The 18,334-nt window shown below is 37.9% G+C and overlaps 1 protein-coding gene across 8 annotated transcripts in view; it reads left to right on the forward strand.

Moving 5' to 3' along the window:
• LOC120731273 (bromodomain adjacent to zinc finger domain protein 2B) overlaps nt 1–18,334 on the forward strand; it is a 49,629-nt gene that overhangs the window by 12,581 nt on the left and 18,714 nt on the right. For 7 of the 8 annotated variants that reach the window (XM_040028218.1, XM_040028222.1, XM_040028223.1 and 4 more), the window contains 6 exons: nt 12,090–12,248; nt 15,483–15,665; nt 15,829–15,960; nt 16,242–16,417; nt 16,574–16,768; nt 17,131–17,796. In XM_040028218.1, coding sequence (XP_039884152.1) covers nt 12,090–12,248; nt 15,483–15,665; nt 15,829–15,960; nt 16,242–16,417; nt 16,574–16,768; nt 17,131–17,796 — 1,511 coding nt within the window. Of the gene's footprint in view, nt 1–11,325; nt 11,476–12,089; nt 12,249–15,482; nt 15,666–15,828; nt 15,961–16,241; nt 16,418–16,573; nt 16,769–17,130; nt 17,797–18,334 lie in introns of all 8 variants that reach the window. The other variant, XM_040028221.1, reaches the window with a different exon arrangement.

Raw genomic sequence — 18,334 nt, forward strand, 5'->3', positions numbered from 1 at the left:
CACATCAGGTGTGATCCGTGTGATTCATTTGTGGGTTGTGAGGAGGTGAGGTCAGGCTTTTTCTGGGTTAGTGTGAAGTATGTAATGTTGTTTATCCAAGTGTGTCATGTTTTCCATTTACATTATTGATCCTGAGTGCTGGCATGTGGCATATGTTGTAAATGAAAGCTCTAAGTCAGGTTTATCCAAGCCTTTTTTTTTAGTTTCATGTGCAGCAATTAAGTGTGTAATTTCCCTCTATGTAGAAAGTTATAATTTGTAACTTTTAGAGGAAACCAAGCAGAAGTTTGCTGTCGTTACGTAATGTGACGTGATAGCAAAAAAACAGTATGCTCTGTCCGTTCTTCGCTTATTTCTGTTTATAAGTAGTGGTAATGAAATGCTTACCATTCCTGAATAGCACAAATACCACTTAGCAGAATGAGTCTTGTCGGCCTCCTCCAGGGCCTGGACAGAGGATCTGTGGTGTCAGCGCTCAGGAAGGTTTGGAGGGGACATCAAGGTGAATGCTGAGTTGTAGAATGGTAGGAAATCATTGAAATTCAAACTCCGAGGCTGCAAATGGCTTGGTGGCAGATGGAGTCTTTGTCAGGGAAGAAAAATGGCAGTTAGGGAGCATCAACGCCATTTTCCCTATCAGCTCTGCTGGCGGCGGTGACCTTCTGTCGCTCACGGAGATCCCCTAGCACTTGATCAGTTATCTCTCCTCTAAGCTAGTGGGAAAGGATTTAAATGTCATATTTAAAGGGGGATTAAATGTGTAATCATTAAGCAGGGTGTATGTGCATAATGAGGGAAATTGTAGGCAGTGAACAAGCAAGCACTTGCATCCTTGAAACATTTAAAATGAACTGTATTTTAGAGCTGTCCTGTATGCAACCTGTTTGTCTTGGCAACCAAAGCTTTGGCAGCCAAATTGAGACAATGGCTGAAAAAAAAAAAAATCACAGAACACATAAGTTAAGGCTTATGAAAGGGTTGTGATTTCAGCTTTATTTTCATGTAAAATGATTGGGAGAAAAAAAGAAAAGGCTTAATTTGTTGTTCCTCTCTTACACATTGCTCAGACTCAGTCTTGATGCTGCAGCTCACCGAACAGTACAGTTAGAGGTATGCCTGTCTGAGCAGATGGAAAGATTTGGTTGTCAAGAAATTATTTTGTTTGTTTGTTAGTGTTTTTAACTTGGTGCTGTGTGAAGCTCTTGAATCAAAGTTGATAAGCTGGCAAAAATAAGGCTAAATGAAGCCTAAATGATCACTGCGCTGAATATGAGGGATGTCAGGCCAGGTCCAAGCTGATTTACAATATACAACTTTGACATTTTAAAGGATATTTACAGTAAATACCCAAAATTGAAAACCTAATAACTATTCAGCAAATGAATACCTAATTATTTGTGTACAGCTCTATAGCATTTATATAAATGTGCGGGAGGGGATAGAAGACCATTGTTGTTATAGAATTACTGAAAATATTTTGACAGTTAATGGGCAGTGATTACTCAGGGGTATGAATGGCATCTATTTGGCGGCTGGTTTTCATTAACATTACGTGACACAAAATAAACAATTTGCTAAGGTGGAAGGGTTTGTAATGATTAGAATGTTTATGCAAATTATATTAATGTGGTAATGGCTCCTCTCATTACTTGGATAACACACATGCACAGAATAAAACTGCGCTACACGCGTATTGTTCTTGACTGTAAACAAATCGCCATAAAATATCGGGTGAATCTAGGGAAAAATGAGGAAAATGAGCAAACGATGCAAAAAGCAAATGACATTGAGACACTAGTTTAATATGTATGGATTTCAGCTTGATGGTTGATTTCATTAGCAGATCTCATTGTTATGCATTGACTGTCCTCCTGCAGTAAAATGAATATTATATTCATGTTCAGTATATATATTCATACTCATCCAGGAGGAAATGTTTGGATAAGTGGCATCCTTCGGGAGGGGGGGGGAGCAAAGGGTCCATTGCTGTCATGGTAATTATTTATTATTTGATATTCATACATCAAATTGATCTTCCTTCAACAGCTTTTGATTTCGTATACTGAAAATATAAAATTAAAATCAAATATCAAAGACAAATAAAACATCTGTGTGGATTTTGAGCTGTGGTGCAAAAAGGCTTTTGGTGTTTTCATGGAGTCCTAAATTTAGTGGATTTTTGTGTGTGATAAGAGCAAATTCAAATTATTTAGTTTTAGTGTTACTTAAACCATAATAATTTTTTTTGTCATGTAGAGATTGTATGCGCATTAATGCTGTTTCAGGGGAAAAGAGCACCAAACATCAACCCTCCTGCAGCACTTGTGTGTAGTCATATCGTTGTTTTTGCTTTGCCTGCTTACCTGCAGGAGTGCACTTTTATCTAAAGATTTTCGGATCTTGTCTTCTCTTCACTTCCACAGTTCTTCTTATGTGACAGTGGAAGGCACTGGTACCTTTTTATATCTTTGTCCTGCTTTGTAGGCGTCAATTAGTTTCATTATGATTCCACACCAGTGACAGCTGTGGCCAGAGGCATTATGTTTTCACGTTGTCTGATCCTCCACATCCAATTCCCAGAAACACGATATCTCAGGAGTGCCTAAGGGGAATTTCTTCACATTTGACACAAAACCATCACTTGCATTCGAGAAAGAACTGATTAGATTTTGGTGGTCAAAGGTCAGGGTCACCGAGGCTGCACAAAGAGCTTTTCTGCCATATCTGAAAACTTTATCTCTTAATTATCGGCCAAAATTTTGTTATAATTGGTGTATAAAGTGATGATGTCATGAGACTTCCTGGCCAAAAGATCAAAGGTCATAATTACAGTTATATTGTAATGTTCTGCAAAAACACTTTTTTGACATTTTTCAGAACCACAATACTCTCATTTGGTTGGATACAAATCTTTGGTGCCCATCTATTGCATTTCTTCAAAGCTTATATAAATCTGTAAGTCTGGACAAACATGGTGAGCGGGAACTTGATTTGCACACTATCGCAAGGTGTCTTTCTAATTTTGCATACGGTGTCACTGTTGACTCAAAGCAAAGAATCCTGAATCAAAAATCTATGGGGCAAATCGGAGCTTACCCTAAAGAGCCAGAAATCCAAATGGGAAATGTCAGTCATCTTGTTGTTGTTACAGCACATGCACCTAGTAGAGATTTTTGATAGTTTTAGCTGTGTGGTGGCAAGCATATACCTCTGCTCCTTCCCATAGTAAAGAAGTAGCTAACTGTGCTTATTCTGTTCGTAACGTGAATTAGCATGTCATTTGTTTAGCGCTGTCGTAGGCTCACTGGATTCAGCTGTTAATGAAGTAACGATGTTGTGAAACTTTGCACATGTATAGTAGTTTAAAGGCCTTTTTTTTTTTTAACCTTTTTCAGCTCAAACAGTAGAAGGACTGACAAGCTGTTGTTACAGCGAGGCTTAACTCAATGACAGCAGCAGTGCTTCTAAACCAAGAGCATGTTTAAGCCCACATTCCAATTATATACTTGTCATATTTGTTAGTTATAGAAATTAGCCACTGGTTGTTGGCACGATTGCTGGTATGGTAATAATTCAGAGTTATTAAACGTTAACCTATTAGTGTTGAGTACCAAAGTCAATGCTGGTGTTATATGGCAGTCTGAAGCAGTGCAAGCAGGTGATGGAAATGTGCAGTCAGCTCCAGAGGAGAAGCTCTTTCTGTGAAGATGGCTCTGAGGCAGACAGGAAATTAGTTATTTTTTGCTGCACATTCATCAAAATAAAAATAGTCTGAGTATCCCAAGTGACTCTCGTGGATCTATTGAAGGCACAGCTGCATGTACCGTGAGCTTAGTATTAACTCTCCAATGAATTTCAGGTGTTTTGAGTGCTAATAAAAGAAGCCAAATGTTTTTCTTTTTCCTCATCTTACAGCCATTATCTTGCTTCATTTCACTACAAGTACCATATTTAAAAGAATAAAATGCCCTTTTTAATTTTGTAACCTCTCCCTGTTAGTTTTCCTAAAATTATGATGTTAAAAGCCAGGCACATCCTGGTGCCAAGAACAAAGAACTCTGAATGGAAAAACTGTTTGATATTTTCCTTCACCATTTCTCTGATAACCTTTGCTTTAATGGCTCACAGCAGTGGAATGTCAACAGGGATTGTCTGCGTTCAGTCTGTTGCTCTTGTGGAGCCCCAGACAGTGACATGCAGAATTGGTAGAGCATTAGGGAATAAAGTGCATGTTGGCGTATATATAGAATGTACAGTGTCGTGAAAGAATATTTGCACATATATCTGCTGATTTATTTTTTCCATATTTGTCACAAATCACATGCTTCAGATAATCAAGTAAATTTTAATATTAGACAAGAATTATACCATTTTTCAGTGCTAATATTCCCCCTCTCTCTCTCTTTTTTTGTTTTGTTTTGTTTTTTCATTTGGAAAGCTGTACTCAGTTTCCCTAGCCACACCCAGGCCTGATTACTGCCAGAACTATTAAATAATGAATAATAAAATTAATAAAACCCCTGACAAAGTGAAGTAGACCAAAAGATCTCAAAAGCCAACGTATCATGCAGTGATCTAAAGAAACTCAAATACAGCTGAGAAAGAAAGTCATTGACTAGTCTGAAAAGGGTTTATCCAAAAGTGGAGGATTTGGGAAGGTTAATCATAGTTCCAAGAGTGGCCAGCCTACCAAAATTACTCTAATAGTGTGTTGACGATTCATCCAGGAGGTCGCAAAAGAAGCCAGAAAAAAAATGTAAAGAACTAGAGACCTCATTTATGTCAGTTAAGGTGAGCGTTCCTGCAAAAAACACTGTTCACCAAAAAGAACACAAAGGCTCATCTTACATTTGCCAAAAAAAAACATCTTGATGATTTTCAAGACTTTTGGGAAAAAGTGGACTAACAAGACAAAAGTTGTATCCCTTTACATCTGGTGTAAAACTAAGACAGCATTACTGAAAGAGAACATCATCCCAACATGACAAATATGCAATAAAATAAGAAATCTGGAAGTAGGAAAATACTTGTCACGGGACTGAACCTTGGAATTTGGATTACAATAATATTTTGCTTAAATAATCAATCTAATATATAATGAGGCTTAACTCAAATGTCAGCATTCATTTAATTTGTTAATTCCATGTCCCATCTTTCACAGAAGTAGGCAATTATGATTTCTTTGGCTTCATTTTATTCTACATTAGGGGAAAATGGTGCTAGTCCCATTTTGAGTGAACTAAATAAAACTATACGTCTTTACTCTTTTCCTTCATACTTAGCAATAAGTCAGAACTCCTGTGCTTATTATGCTCCTGGACTTAGCTACAGCAAAATATACTTAGTCTATCCAAATGCAAAATATAAACACATTTCAATGATGAAATTCAAGTTAGATGCTCATTCATTACTCTAAGCACGACCAGTTTAGCTACCTTAGGGTCTTTAGCCATGTGAGTTCATATTATGTGATTTAACTGCACACATTTTTGGTTTTATTATTTTAAAACTAATCTAATTCATAACATAGCTGTTAGTGGGTTTTAATTGTCCCTTGTGTTTTTGCTTTGCATTATACAGAGCAAAAACACAAGTGTTGTTAAGCATGTTCTGCAATAAATGACATCATAAATTGTGCCAAACTGTCTTAGAAAAGATGACCTCACCAGTCACTGAGATCTATGTTGTGTGAGCCAAGTCTCTGAGCAGAATCTATTAATCCTGCACTACCCTGTAATCATTTGTGTATTTGGTTTTGAAACGCTCCCACCACATGCGTGGGAAATTTTAGAATTTTTAATCTGTACTCTTTTCTGCATGACTTTGTGGAAGAAATGTTTTTATTAATGGGAAAGAAAACACAGAAATGGGACCAGAGCCACAGCTCAGCATTAAGTGTAATAAAACACAGCGAGGTGATCTGGAATTCTGTATCGCTTTCAAATTTTCTTATTTAATATTGTCACTGCTGAGTCAACACATAAACAAAGATGATCCTGTCCCCTTTTGTGTTTGCCTCACAACCAGACATGAGCGTCATGAGTCAAACAGTTTGACATTTCTGCCCAATTTCAGGCTGCTTTTGTGTTCTGGTTTGAGGAACTAGTTGTTTTTGCTGCATCTGTCCTTCTATCTGTCTGTCCATTATCTGCTGCTTATTTCAGGGCCAGTACCGTAGTCTAAGTAGAGGTGTCCGGACCTCAATCTCCTTGTCTACCTCCTTCCCAAGTCAACTGCAATCTCTCCAGTGTGTCTTGGGTTTGCTCTGGGTCATCTTGTTTGGCTGTACCTTGAACACCTCACACAGGAGATGTCCAGTCTAGTCAGATGACTGAACCAGCTCAAGTAGCTTCCCTTCAATGTAAAAGAGTAGCAACTCTACTTTGAGCTCCTCCTGAATAACTAAGCTCCTCAACCTGGCTACAAGGCTGAGCCCAGACACCCTTCAGAGGAAGCTCATTTCCGCTGCTTGTGCTCACTATCTGATTCTTGCAGCCATTAGCCAGAGTTCATGACCACAGGTGAGGGTGGGAACGTAGCTCGACAATTTCACTTTCACACTCTCTCTTCACCACAACACACCAGTACAGTGTTCACATCACCATAAACATCGCACCAGACATTGCTGGCTATGGAGATATGAATCAAATTTAAAACCCCTGGACTTTAATTACCTCAGAGGTGTTTAAGCAAGATAAGTGCTCGAAAAATTGTGGCTCACCACCAAACTTGGTTTTAGATGGACTGAAAAGAGGAAGACTATAACTAACTAAAATAAAGTAAGCATTAACCTTTAGTCAACGTCCTTTAAAAATAAGAAGCCTGATTTTTAAAAGCTTTCTTGTCTTTCCGTCTTTCATGTGCTTACTGCAGTGTCTTTTGAATGTGTGAAAGCTGGAAGATCAGTGCTCTGTTATAAACATCTTAATCATGCTCTCCCTGACATTGCGACATTGAGGGCTCTTTGGTTTCTCTGCATCACTCTAATGCAGAGATGTGTTCACATGTCCATTAGAATGGTGATTTAGAAGATCAGCTATTAAAATTAATGTTTTCATTTTACAGCCTGAAATTTCATTATCGCAGTGTCACATTCTAAGGTTAAAATCACGGATCCCTTTTTGTGACCTTCATATAGGGCATTCAGCATGTGCACAGATGTTGGTTTGAATGTAACCAGAATCATCTGCTTCAATAAAACAGTGGACATACGGACACAGTGTCACTAATGCCTTGAAAGGCACACTCAGGATGTTTTTTTATTGCTTCATTTGGCACACTACAGTCCCACCTCCCATTACGGTTGCCATGTGATTTATGTTGTGCTCTTTGGAGAGTGAGACAGACGGGAGCTGGGAGTGAAAATACTGTGATAGCTTTGTTTACCTTGATCTTGACTGCCTTTTATTTCTTCTTGGACATTGACAGCAAGGAGCAAAGGCTTTAAAAACTCTCTTAGGCCTCATATTTTCACATTTATAAATGCTGTTTCTTATTTAGAAAATACAGGTTGTTGCAAATGCAGTGTCAAACCATAAAGACTCTCAAAACCTTTTTACATATACAGACAGATTTTGCAAGTTCTTTCTAATAATCCACTACGTGATCCCTTTACAGTTGATTACTGAGTAAATAAGCAATAATCATAATAGCAGGGGAGTCTTTTGTTCAGTGGAATAAAAAAGATATCCGTTACTCTGAAGCAATTATTTTACCAAGCCTTGTAGCAGCAGTGTGCTCATGTTAGATTTTTACAGTTGTTTCCTGTTGGATAATTGAACCTGATTTATATTCTCAGTATTTTTTCCCACTCTTTATATGGCTTATGCACCTTTTCAGAAAATTAACTGACTGACTGAGTTGCTGAATTCCTGTGAGACTTGTGTGTCAGTCTAAAGCCAAGTGAAACTGCATAGGAAAGCCTTATTTCAAATGCTATTTTAAATGCGTGTTCTGCAAAGTGTGCAAAAAAACTGCAAAGTATCAACAATTTTTACATCTTTTTGTTATATGCTCACAATATCATCTCAGTTTATCATAATCTAATAATCATTTTGCACCATTATTTGCTGAAGGAATTATTACAACGATTAAGTATAGAGGATGTGGTTTTCAATAACAAAACAACGGTGTACCTGTGACTGTTTGTAATAAGAGTTGGCTTACCTTACAAAATAAAGACATGCATATGGTTGGAATGTTAAGGATAATTAGGCAATGAACAGGCATACTGTATCTTTAATTTTTACAGTTGCCCTCATTAATTGTAAGTTAATGTTGTAAAATATACTGCTTTAACAATCAATTCACAATGGAGAAAAATAAGTAATTGGATGGCATTCTCCCTGTCCTAGCCAACAACAGATTAATAGCATCTGAGGTGCATGAAATTATTTGTTCTTTTCTCTCTCTTTACCCCCTCTCTTCCTCTTTCTCTGTATGCGTCTAATTAAAAACTGCAGGCACAGCTACACAGTTTATTGCCAGTGCTTGCTGTTGATGGGGCAGCAGAAGGCAGGAGCTCAGGGAATGTGTTTTTGATGGATGTCAGACTGTGTAGAACATGTGGGACTCCTGTTTCGGCTTCACGTCCCAGCGCTAGATCACTCCTCACGATAATGATCCGCATGCACAGTGTGAAGGACAAATGTATCATTTGAATCGTTTGTCATGCTAAGGCCTCATGCCATTCGTCAGAGTCAATTTGCCATCTTAATCTTAACTATGACTGTTTCCCGTGTAGCATTCTATACTTGTTAAAAACAGTCAAGACTAGAAGAAATGGCCTTTCCCCCCCTTTTTTTGGCACAGGTAAAACAAGGGCTTCTTGTTTTGCCTGTTCCAAGCAAAATTATAATAAAATCCCTGTGCCTTTTCTTTTCTTTTCTTTTTTTTTTTTTTTTTTTTTTTTTTTTTTTCCCCCTCATGCATTTCTCAAGAGCAAAAAGTGGATTATTATGCTGTTAGTAGGAGCTCGGGTGGATCTTTTTGCTGACCACACAGACTTTCTGGTGGTGGTGATGGTGGTTTGAGGTGTGTCATCGTAATGACAAGTGCTGCAGTGTCACAGAGCAGTCTGTTCTGGGTCTGTCTCCACTGGTCAGTTTTGTCAACAAGTTTCTCCATAATTGTCTTATTTATCCACACCCACAAGTTTTGTATGAGCTGTTTGTTCTTTATGCCAACTTGACCCTTACTGATGAACACAACATCTGGAGAGCACATGGATTCTTTTGTCTCTCACTATGCCAATAAAAAAAGGGGTCATTGCAAACCTGAGGTGAATAGTAACCCTGCTCTTGCAGACTATTGATAATGTAGCAGTGCAGTGTTTTGTTTTTTATGTACCGACTGCACAGTTCCTCTGTCATGATGCCATGCTTAACATATAACATATACCAGTGATGTTTTAGCAGGTTTATATATAGAATATTTTAGATTGGGCATCATAGTAATTTAGTTAATTATAATAATCACCTTATTCCGATGTCTAGACTGCAGCCAAATGAGTGGTGTCGCACATGTACTATTTTCATTGCTTCACACCTATCACAAGCAAAAAAATTGCTCAGTACTGTCATTTATGCAAAATATAATTTTGTCACTGTAGTGTCAGTTAAATTAAATAATCAGTCACAGTTGATTTATTTCTATTACTTTTCGAGGAGAAAAGCTTCTGTGGAAGCCAAGAAGTGTTTTTTCAGATGATTGATATATTTTGTACTGTATGATTATCAGACCAAGCAGGCAATCTTTTGCCTCAAACATACTTATCTGCCTTACTGTATGAGTAATATACTGGAGATGGTGCCATGTGCACCTGATGTAGGTTAGGCTGAAGATTCCGTCTTAGCTGGTGGTATTGGTCACACATGGCACTTTAGCATTCTTCGGGTGGAGTGGGAGTCGAGGCAGGGAACCATAACTTGTATTTAGACGACATGGGTGGAATGAGGAACTGACTGAAACTAATAGGAGTATGGACTTCCAACTGATCTGTGGGTGTACCACTGCACTTGTTATGTACCTACAGTGACTGCTGACATTCTCACATAAAGGTCTGCACAGCATCTCCACATTTTGTGTGTACACATATACTTGGGGTAGGCTAAGAAAAGCTTCACATAACTGGCTTTAATTTATTCTCTACTAATTTCAGCCACTGTGACGGCTTCAATCACTCTTGGCTTTTATATTTCCCTATATCCCCATGTTTAAAAAAAAAAAAAAAAAAAAAAAAAAAAAAAAAAAACCCCAAAAACAAATATTCACAAGAAATGTATTGTTCTGAAGCAAAGGATGGAACGTTAATGTCTTACAAGATGGATTTAACATTGTGAGCTGATGCTAATTAGAAGGGGACCAGAAATGTTTTGTTTTCTTTTACATACTCATTCCACATTCTTCATAGATGGGTAAAGAAAATGTAGAGCACCTTTGTTTTGTTCAGCTCTGTCTCTGGTTAAATGGTGTTCAGGTTGTTGGTTACCTTTTTTGTCTCTAGAGTGTGCCTTCCATTAGCTGAAAACGACACTGTCTCTGCAGTTAGATTACTGCTGATCCATGCTGTTGACTGTTACTGATTTATAATTGTTAGCAGCAGCCATCTGTTGTGCAAAAGTAACATGTAAATAAGGAGTACATGAAGTAAATGCTTTAATATATATTAATGTAGTTTATATATGCATATATGTTTTATGTTTGCTTTTATGTTTTCTCTGCTATTTGCATTTAGTTAGTGAACCAATTGAAATTATCTGCATCCATGGAACTTGGTATTTTTATTTATCTATCCATTTTTGGTACTGCGTGTCATCTCTGGCACTCACACTTAAACCAAATTCACTGAATGGATTTTAAAGGTATGTCATTTAAAAAAAAAAACAAAAACAGAATATTGTACTCGCTGCTGTATTGAGGGAAAACACAGGTTAATTCTGCATTACAAAAATTCCTAGTAACAAACAGTATCTGCAGCATGTTGCAGTAACATGAAGAAACAAAGTAATTAAAGTCTACTGTTGAGTATAGTATAGTAAAACTGCTCAGAATCAACTATGATGTTGAATTTTATATTTTACTTAAACAAGTGATTCATAGGTAATTGATGGAGAGAATTGTTTTCATTAGCATACTAAACATCATAGAATGAAGGGAAAAGTATAATGTAGCGAGGTCAAAGTAAATGTTTTTTCCCCCCTAATAATGCTTTATAAATATGGAAGCGCCTTTGTTCTACACAAACTCGCAGCCAGCCATTGTAGCGAGCGTCGTCCTTTCCAATGAAGCATGGCTGAAGCTTTCTTGTCATTTATCTCTCATCAGTGCTGTTCCTGGTGACGGATGATACTTGATATTCAGAGGGTCGCTTTGTCTCCTCAAATTAATCAGATGCGCCTGAGAACCACCAGGGAGAAATCGTTGGTGTAATGTAAAATACCGTAACAAAGGCTGGCTGTAAAACACAATATGCAAGTATGTATTAAAAAGATTTTAATGGAAAATCCATGCTCTTTGTGAATCTCTGTGGTGTGATTTGGATGATAGGCAGGGAGGGGGGGTAACAAAAGTCTATGGGTCATGAGAGAAAACTGTAGAGATTACTTTACCACTCTTTTATTCATCTGTATGGACTTGATGTAAAGGTTATAGAAGGAAAACTGAAAATGGGTTTCCTAAGAGGCTAAAAAATTCAATTTTCTCTCATGATCACAGTTTATATTGCACTAGTTTCACATTAAAGAGCTTTGAAGACCTTTTCGATATGAATGACTTGTCACAAGTATAGTCGAGGCCTGTGTCTGCTTGCAAATGGATTATGTGCCAAGATTTGACTTAATGATACGTCACTGTTAAGGTATCAGAATGCAAATGCAAATTCTTTACTGATGTAAGGAATTATATTCCATTTTAATGTATTGCATGGGACAAAACATGTATAGTAATAATTTTAGTCCAGTGTTGTTCTAATTTATTTAAAGTGATGTGGTAATTCTGCCTATAAAGTCTTATAAGAGTCTCAGTGGTATGTTGGCCATAAGCAGGTTTTTCTCCTTTGTATCTTATGTTGACTAAATTGTGTTTGACAGATATGGAGTCTGGTAGACCCCTGGCTTCATCACCTGAACCGTTCTTCCTTCATATGGCCTCATCTAAAGCCAGCTCATCCCCTGCTCCACCCCAGAAACTCCACACCAAGTCCAGAGCGACTCCTAGTCCTATAGTCAGCTCTCCCATCACAATTTCTGGTATGTATAGACAGTATAGAGAAAACTTTACATTAGACTTAGTTAGATGTGCTCAAAGTAATATAACAAGGTTACAGTTAGTAAGACTTTCAACATTCATTCAAGTGGTTTAGGAAAAGTATTGCATTAGCTGTGTGTGTGTGTGGGGAAAGAAAAAAAAGAAACCCCAACAAATAAATAAATACTGACAGTTTTATACATAGTCCCATTTTTAGAGGCTTAAATTAAACAATTGCCTTACAGAACAGTTTCATGGCCAGATGAGGCCTGTTCCCTTACAGTTCTACGACAAATTAAGGAGATAAAACATGTGGAGTCGATTTTGCATTTGGTAGACGTTCACTGAAACTCTCTTTATCATATCCAAAAAGATGTGACTGCACGTCAAGGAGGCCATCATTAAGCAGGAAGATCAAAATAAACCAGATAAATCAAAGAGATAGCAATTTTACAAGTGACCAGATCAGAAAAGAAGGGAAGCATTTGCTGGCTTAGCAACACCAAAAGGCCATAGAAGATAACTAAAGTACATGATCACAGAATTATTTCCATGGTTAAGAAAAACCATGGAAACAAACCGCTCTTTATACAGAAAGACAAAATTATAAACATCTTAAAATATGTAAAACACCTCACCCAGTCCTGGTTAACAGAAAGAAAAGAAAACTTTGGCTGGGTGAAACCAGATGGAAGTATAAAAAGTAGGGAGAAGGAGAGAAACTGCTCCTGATCCGAAGCATAACAGCATAGACTTAAAACATGGTCTAACATGATGGAAGCAATGTAATGGCATGGGCATGTTTGGCTACCAGTGGAACAGAATTACTAATCTTTGTTAATGATGTGACTGCTGATAGAAGTACCAGGATAAATTATGAAATGTACAGAGCTATACTCTCTGCTCAGATCCTGCAAAATTGAATGAACAACATTTCACAGGGCAAATGGACCCAATGTAAACTACGAAAGCAATGCAAATGTTTCTTAAGGCAAATAAATGGAATATTCTTCAATGGCCAAGTCAATCACCCGATATTAATCTAATAGAAGATCCTTTTCAGTTACTGAAGACAAAACTGAAGGCTAAGAGATCCACAATCGTGGTAGCCAAAGGCAGAAGATTTCAAGGCAGGAAAAAGATGGCATCAGGCAGTAATTGACTGCAAAGGAGTTTCATCCAAGTACTGAAAACAATTGTTATGTTTAAAATTGTTAGTTTGTGTAATTCCTTCTGAATCTATATTTATTTTTATTTCAACTATGTATAAAAATTTCTGAAATTGTCAATGCAGTACTTTTGTTAACCCCCTTGAATGAAAGGTTAAAGGCTTACAGACTGGAGCGTAGATCTTAATTAGATCACTCTCAGATCTTAATTAATTATTTATTCAGTTATTCTACTCATATTTCAGACAGAGTAAAAATATATAATAGAGAGGTTGAAGTTCAATAGTGCAGTGCTGCATGCAGAACCCGCAGTCTTCAGTTCACTAGCTATGAATATAAATTTTAAATGTATCCATCATTCTGACTGACTTTTCAGACGGTCCACAAATTATAAATGCAAATTTATTTAAAGGAGCCATCCAGCTAAATTCTCCAGAAGAACTGAATTCAAATTTCACAATGCAGTCGAGGATTTAAGGCACCTTTCCTCCAGTCTTTAACATGTTATAGTTTTGATAGAAATGAAAAGGCCATTGAATTAATGAATGTCAACAGTTAAAAAGCTGTGTGTGTCCTTGTGGATTTCTTTTGACAACTTTTAGTTCCCGTTTATTTTGTGTGATTTGACACGTCTGTCGGCCTCACACTGTGCGTGCAGCCACCAACATCTCTTGGTTTCTCTGAATACTAATTGTGGCCAAAGCTATTATGCATTAAGCAACAGTGATGCGTAAGCTGTCAGATGCCCCGTGACCGCAAAATAATGTGCAAATTTACATATCCTGGTTTGTAATTATTTTTTCCTTCATGATAAGATGCCCGCAAAACCAGTTGTGGCTTTGGTGTTTTTTTTGTTTTTTTTGTGCGTGTGTGTGTGTGTCATGCTATCACCATGCTATCACAATAAAGAACAGACACTCTCATAAATAATTCATTTTTGCATCCTTACACTCAACGTGCATAGAAATTTCCCAGATAATTTATTTTGCACTGAGCAGTAAATGCTGAAAGCGCACTCGCACCTCTGTAGTCACATCATTGTTAAGAGTATTAACTAAATTGAGTTCCTTCAAAGATTTCTCATCCCCTTTGGGAGGTACGTATCACAAGCCCACCGATGACAACACTCCTTTGAACAGAATTATAGTCGAGCATTCCTAAGTTTGTGAGCTTATCTCTGAACTATTTTATTCAGCACCACCTATTATATTTAACAGTGGAAGAGCAAGTGTCTGATTCAATACTGATATCTAAGAAAATTGCCCTCTTTTTGGTAATTTTTTACATTTTTAATCTGGTGAAATATTTTATCACTTTGTTACTTTGTTGACATATGAAGTCCAAAGGTTAAGACCAAAGAATAATTTTTTTTTTAAATGTTATTCAACTATCCAGAAATAAAATTTCTCTCTCTTGATTAATGGAAGTTTGTTCCTGTCTCTGATAACACTTATTAGGCCACTGTCAGTATTCACTGTACTACGAGGTTCTGTTCTTTGTCCTCTTATTTATTTATTTATTTTCAGTCTACACTTAACTAAATACTGAGAGGCTAATTCTGATTTAAGAAAAAGGGAGTTTGTTATTCATGCTTGTGTCAGTCCCAAAGGTGCGCAAAGCCCTAGTTCATTTTCTAAGGTTTTGTGATTTCTTTAAATCGCTTGTGACCAGATACAGACTCTGGACCAGCAGCTCCTGTGTTTAATTTGATCCTGCTTTATCCAGCTTAGATCTGTTGCAACGCAAGCAGAGATGATGATTAGTCATCCTTTTATTTTAACTCTCTAGTCACTCGTTTTAGTAAGTCAGTGGCTAAAATTCAAAAGTAAATTCAAGTTATTTTTTTTTTCTTTTATTTAATACGATCTGTGTCTATTGGATTTTTTTTCTTTTACATGTCATCATGAAGCCCATTGTGATGTGTGGTAATACATTCTTTCTTTAACAATATAGTCACTGTATTGGGAATATATTGTATCAACATGTAGGCGTGTAAAGATTTGATAGGAAGCTGGATGGTGATCAGTAGATTCAGTGATTCTTATAACTGTTTACTTTGCTCTCCAGGTCATTCGCTGCGAATAATGGAGGATGAATGTGTAAATATGTCTGTCAGCCCCAATGGTTTGAATTTAGCCAACACTCCTGTCGCGCTCAACGCATCAAGTTCAAGCTGCTCTGAGTTTGGAGGCCTAGGATGTCTCGGTTTGTCTGCCTTGGCTGCTCCATCACAGCTTGGTACTTTTCCAGGTAATGATGCTTAAGATACTTATATATTTCATATTTTTCTCATTTTGATAATGGATGTGAATCTAGTGAATACTGTGAAATAGGGCTGTTAAATCCAGTTCTCCACTAGTTCACTAACAGATTATTAATGCCTAACTGTACAATGTCTTTCTCTCGCACTCAGATTGGTGGCGGACATCTGAGACACAAACCAGAGCAGCTGCAGCCTTCTTCCCCCCTCTTTTAGGTCTACATCCCTTTGTTTTATCAACCTTCAAGAGCCACGATCCTGTTGATTTCCAGTCACGGCCTTCAGGTAAAAGATCTCGTGAGAAATTATTCCCTAGTCTTACTTTTGTGCCCTATTAGGCAATAAAAAGGACGTGTAAATTAAAAGTGATTAACAAGGAAAGCGTATGCACAAATTACATACTGCTTTTAATATAAAACTTGCCTTGTTAAGTGCAATTACTGTGTGGTCGTTAACCTCATATACTTTTCTTGTTCCTTTTAATTGTCCTCTTAACATGTTGATAGTAATATGAGTCATATTACTTGTTCTCATAAGTGTCCACTAAAATAAATGTGCAATGCCAGTTTCTTTAGGTGTTAATGGAACAGTGAATGGCAGGAGTGCTTCCTCTCCTGCTGGGAACGCTCCTGCTATGAACACTAGTTCATTACTAGCAAAGGGAAAGAAGGAGACACCTCAAGCCAACAGTCATGAGCCGGGCCAGCTACATCAGAAAGCCGTTGAGAAAGCAAACCAAAAGGTTAATATTTGGTCAAACACTTAAGAGCCTTTGATAGCGGTGTATTCCACTCCATGCAAACTCACTTTAGTGTTTTCATCTATTGAAAGTTTATTGTTTAGTCCCTCCTCTATAACCTAATGAAAAAAATGTTGACTTTGTATTATTACCATTAAGAAACCCAACAAAAGACCACTAGAGACATCGAGCATGAGTGGCAGCCAATCAGAGTCTCAGTCAGAAAGCTCCAGCGAGGTTGAGGAGAGCAGCAGCGACCCTGACGATATGGAAGAGGAAGATGATGATGATCAGAGCAGCGACAGTGAAGAGTCGGGTTATGAAAAACAGAGTCCAGCTAAGCAGAAAGTCAAAGTAAGTGCGTCTCTTGAACTGCTCTGTAAACAGTGTGTTTAGCTAAGCTCTGAAAATCCGTTAAGATCAGTTTTTGCTGAAAACGTTCTCAAAATATTTTCCTTTTAGTCTAATAGTTGATTAATGTGAAAAAGCTTGCTTTAGTTTGTTTCTAAGGTAAGAACAAATAAAGGTTAATTTGTATTTGAAAAATAAAAAATGCTTTCTGTTGATTAGATGGTAGTTGGTTTGTCAATAGCTGCCTCTTTGGTGGGTGTCAAACTAGGCTTTGTGCTAGCTGACAGAGCTGCCACCATGAGGCTCTCTCAGTAGGAGCTGAAATGACATTCTGTCTTCTCTGTTTGCCTCATCCTCCTACTCAGCGGCTGACACACAACACTCCCGAGAGTAAAAAGAAGAGACCTTGCACAGTTGATGGCAGCTCAACTCAAGACGGACATTGTAACAGTGTTCGTTTGACTTCCTTTTATCACCCCCAGTCTTATTCCAGTCCTGCTGGCCTGCTTCAGTCTGCAGCACTGTTTCTCCAGAGGCCCAGGACTTCAGAAGAGGAATGCCAGCAGCACACCAGTGTCATACAGGCCACAGGACTGGCAGTTAGCAACAGTCCCTTACCACAATCCCAGAGAGCGGCTTGTCCTCTGCCTTTTAGATCTTCTCCCAGCCCCATCTCCTTCTCCAGCTCATCAAAACATTTGGCCACTTTAACATCAGCAAAGCGCTTCCATCCTTCATCCTCGCCAAAGCATGCTTCTGTCTCCTCTTCTCCTAAACCTCTTGCCCTCTGCTCCACTAAAAAGTCCCTCTCTCAGTGTTCCCCACTGAAACCTCTTTGTTCACCCAAACCTCCTTTCCCGTCGTCTTTACCCAAACCACAAACACTGCTGGCCTCAAAAGGAGAGTCCCATATGCCCAAATTTTTGATGCCCTCTAACAAACACAGACATCCCATCAATAACACGAAGGACAGCAGTGGAAACTTCCCAGATCAAAGCCTGTTACTCTTACACACTTCTAAATCGAAACAGGTGAGTTACAGTATCGAAGCACGTGAAATAAATGACAGCAATGAAGCCTAAAGCGTTTCCTCCTCCGCATCCACGCACACATAATCCTGTTTTTATTTGTTTATCAGCCACCATGGTTTCTGTCATGAAATGATTTTGTTCTTTCACAACAGAGAATAAATGCTCACGCGCCTTTATCTGGGCTTTTATCATACTTGGTGAGCATCTGACCACTACATCACTAGAAGTGACAGTGTGTTTAGCTCTTGTGGGAATACTTCACAAAACTGACAAGCAATTAGCTCCGTTATGCTTTGGGCTGTTTATTATCAAGAGAGAGAAATTGGCCTCTTTTGCAGGACTCTGTTATTGTCGCTATCCTAAGAAGGAGGGAAATGTAGCAATCTGTAACAAGAGGGGTTTTAATTCGGATGATGGCTGTACATTAAATGCATGCCTTTGATTGCCAGATTTTGACAATGGCAACAAATAGAAGATGACAGCTAATGTCTCATGATGGCTGTAAGCCAAACAATTTGAAAATATTTTTCCCATAGCC

Source organism: Simochromis diagramma, unplaced genomic scaffold (assembly GCF_900408965.1).
Source record: "Simochromis diagramma unplaced genomic scaffold, fSimDia1.1 OVJJ01000343.1, whole genome shotgun sequence".
Taxonomy (NCBI): Eukaryota; Metazoa; Chordata; class Actinopteri; order Cichliformes; family Cichlidae; genus Simochromis; species Simochromis diagramma.